Source organism: Lolium perenne, chromosome 3 (assembly GCF_019359855.2).
Source record: "Lolium perenne isolate Kyuss_39 chromosome 3, Kyuss_2.0, whole genome shotgun sequence".
Lineage (NCBI taxonomy): Eukaryota > Viridiplantae > Streptophyta > Magnoliopsida > Poales > Poaceae > Lolium > Lolium perenne.
In genome coordinates, this window is record NC_067246.2 from 331,668,899 (window position 1) to 331,672,118 (window position 3,220).

At 52.4% G+C, this 3,220-nt stretch overlaps 1 protein-coding gene across 1 annotated transcript; it reads left to right on the plus strand.

Moving 5' to 3' along the window:
• The first annotated feature begins 284 nt into the window (after window positions 1–284).
• On the plus strand, window positions 285–1,321 carry LOC127345832 (probable NADPH:quinone oxidoreductase 2). Its single transcript, XM_051372370.2, has 2 exons — window positions 285–503; window positions 607–1,321. The coding sequence occupies exons 1-2, from the start codon at window positions 386–388 to the stop codon at window positions 1,134–1,136; spliced, it is 648 nt and encodes a 215-aa protein (XP_051228330.1). The 5' UTR covers window positions 285–385; the 3' UTR covers window positions 1,137–1,321.
• Window positions 1,322–3,220: the final 1,899 nt, after the last annotated feature.

Below are 3,220 nucleotides of genomic sequence, written 5' to 3' on the forward strand. Positions count from 1 at the left end.
CGTAGTTTCAGCCCATAGGCCCAAGCAACATAAGTATAAGACATGGATTTTTTTGGATAATCTATCGAGATGCGGTTTGCTCTCTCCACACAAGAAAAAAATGGTAATCCTAGCATGGCCTACCAGAAAGTGACACGATGATCTTCCAGAAATTTTCGCTTATGTATCAGGAGGGCCCACAGGCCTCGTGATCGACTCTTCGTCCGTCAAAATTCAAAGTTGGCAACGACTAGCCAAAAGTTTCGCGCCATAACTTTATCCGCACCGCGAGCACGTCTGGTCAAGACAGCTACATACAAATTCCACCTCGGTCTGTGGACACAACAGTCGGAACCGCTTCATCCGCACACACCAATCAAGCTAGGAATTCCAGCCCTGAACAGATATGGAAGGCTCGACGACGGCAGCCGCGCCGGCGAAACGGGCGAAACGGACGTTGAGAGTGGCGGCGATCTCCGGCTCGCTCCGCCGGGCGTCGGCCAACACCGGCCTCATCCGCGCCGGTAAGCACGTCCATATCCAACCTTTCTTGCGTAGGCATCGATCAGCATCAACACTGAACTGAGGTGTTCATTCTAATGATGTGTACCTGTGCGTGTGCAAAAGCCGCGAAGCTGTGCGAGGAGTCCATCCCGGGGCTGCAGATCGACCACGTCGACATCTCCGGCCTGCCGCTCGTGAACACGGACCTCGAGAACGCCGGCGGCAGCGTGTTCCCGGCGGCCGTCGAGGCGTTCCGGGACAGGGTCCGCGGCGCCGACTGCTTCCTCTTCGCCTCGCCCGAGTACAACTACTCCATCTCGGGCCCGCTGAAGAACGCGCTGGACTGGGGGTCGCGGCCGCCGAACGTGTGGGCGGACAGGGCCGCCGCCGTCGTCAGCGCGTCGGGGAAATCCGGCGGGAAGCGGATGGTGTACCACGTCCGGCAGGTCGGGGTGTTCCTGGACATCCACTTCGTCAACAAGCCCGAGGGTTTCGTCCAGGCGAACCATCCGACCAGCAAGTTCGACGGCGACGGGAACCTGATCGACCCGGAGACGGAGGAGCAGTTGAGGAGGATCCTGCTTTCGCTGCAGGCCTTCGCGCTCAGGCTCATCCACGGCAAAACTGCTGCAGAGTCTGAGCAGGGAAATTAGTGGCCCTGTCGTCCTCAGCGACCGCTGAATGAATTGATGGAACTCGTGGAGATGTAGGAATGTTTTCCGTCTAAAAGATGTCTGAATCGCAGTGCTGTCGAACAATTCGTGGTTAATAGTCTAATGTTATCTCCGATATTACAAACTTGTTGAAAGTTATGAGGAACAACAGAGGATATCAAGTACATTAGATTCGTGGCCTGACAGATGGCCTGACAAATTGCCCCAAACCTGATAAGTTTTGTGACTGCAAGGGGAGCAAAGCGAAATCTGTTGCCGAATTTAGTGTTAGCGTCACCCTCTTTGATGTTGGATATGTTAGCGCATTGCTTCTTTCTAGCCCTCTTAATCACGGCCATCGCAATGACCTTTCGCTTCAAGCATGCTCTAAGGTTCCGTTCACCCAAGGAAAGTTGGTCAACGCTAGAAGAAGGAAAAATCACATATATCGCCTCAAGCACAACCATGGGTGGGTCACCGATCATATTACAAAGGAAGAAGTCGTCCATCAACATTTCGCAATGGTCATTGGGCGGGGGAGCCGAGGAAGCAATATTTCAATTGGGATGAGCTCCGGTTCGAAGATTCGGAGTTACATATGCTTGGTGACCCAATATCCGAGCAAGAGGTCAAGTGTGCTATTGATCAAATGCCCGGTGACAAGGCTCCCGGACCGGATGGTTTCACCGGCCTTTTCTTCAAGAAGTCTTGGGAGATCATTAAAACCAATGTCATGAATGTGGTGCAACAATTCAAAAACCTTCATGTGGCCAAATTTCATTTGCTCAACTCCGCCAACGTGACCCTTTTGCCAAAGAAGGAGGGGCCCGAGGATATCTTCGACTTTAGGCCCATTAGCCTAATCCATGCCATCGCCAAAATCATTGCAAAGGTCCTCACGCTTCGACTAGGCCCCATCATGAACGACCTTGTGTCGAATGCCCAAAGCGCCTTCATCAAGAAAAGGAGTATCCACGACAACTTTCTCTATGTCAAAAATCATGCTAAGCGTCTCCACAAAAGCAAGACGGCGGCTTTGCTCTTCAAGCTAGACATTAGGAAGGCATTCGACTCTATCCGTTGGGAGTACATTGTGGACCTTCTCCAACGCAGCGGTTTCTTGAGCCGATTCCGAAATTGGGTCACCGCTTTGCTCACCACCTCCTCACCGCGGGCTCTCCTTTATGGCGTGGCCGGCAGCCCCATTGTGCATGGACGGGGCCTCCATCAGGAGACCCTCTCTCACCGCTCCTATTCGTTCTTGCCATTGACCCGCTCAACCAAATCCTTGATAGTGCTACTAGGCATGGCCTCCTTCATAATCTTCGGGGGCGGGGCACCATCCTTAGGACTTCTCTCTATGCAGATGATGCGGCAGTGTTTGTTGCTTCATTGAAAGAAGACATTAATAACTTGGCAGACATTCTTGAAAGTTTTGGTGAGGTCACCGGTCTTTGCACAAACTTCCAAAAGAGCTCGGCTGTGCCTATTCGCTGCGGGGATGTGGACCTCGATGCCATCGTTGAGGGCATTCGGGCGTCGCGTACTACCTTTCCGATGAAATATATTGGGCTCCCTCTTTCAGTGTGGCAAATAAAACGTGTGGATTTCTAACATCTTGAAGATAAGTGTGCGGGGAAGCTTCCTACGTGGAAAGGGAACCTCATCACCACGTTCGGCAGTGCGGCGCTTGTTAGATCGGTAATTACATCTCAAGCCACATAGTACCTCACTCCTCTTGTAGTCCCGCCCGAAACCATCAAATTCATCAACAAGATCGAACGAGCTTTCGTTTGGCGGGCCAAGGAAACCACTACCGGAGCAAAATGCAAGGTTAATTGTGTGCTGGCCCACGAAGCATGGCGGTCTTGGGGTCAAGAACTTAGACAAATTCGCTACGACCCTTCGCCTTCGTTGGCCGAGGCTAGAATGGACGGAATCCTCAAACATTTGCGTCGGCTATGGAAACCCTTGCTCCAAAAAGACATGGACCTTTTCTACGCGGCAACCAACATCTCCGCTGGCAATGGTCGTAAGACCCCTTTTTGGGATGCGCGTGGCTTGTGGGGAGGAAGCCAAAGGAA

Bases quoted from the DNA above. Each gene is read 5' to 3' on its own strand.
- LOC127345832 (XM_051372370.2), top strand. From the start codon at position 386: ATGGAAGGCTCGACGACGGCAGCCGCGCCGGCGAAACGGGCGAAACGG. The intron at 504-606 runs GTAAGCACGTCC...CGTGTGCAAAAG, and splicing joins CACCGGCCTCATCCGCGCCG to CCGCGAAGCTGTGCGAGGAG.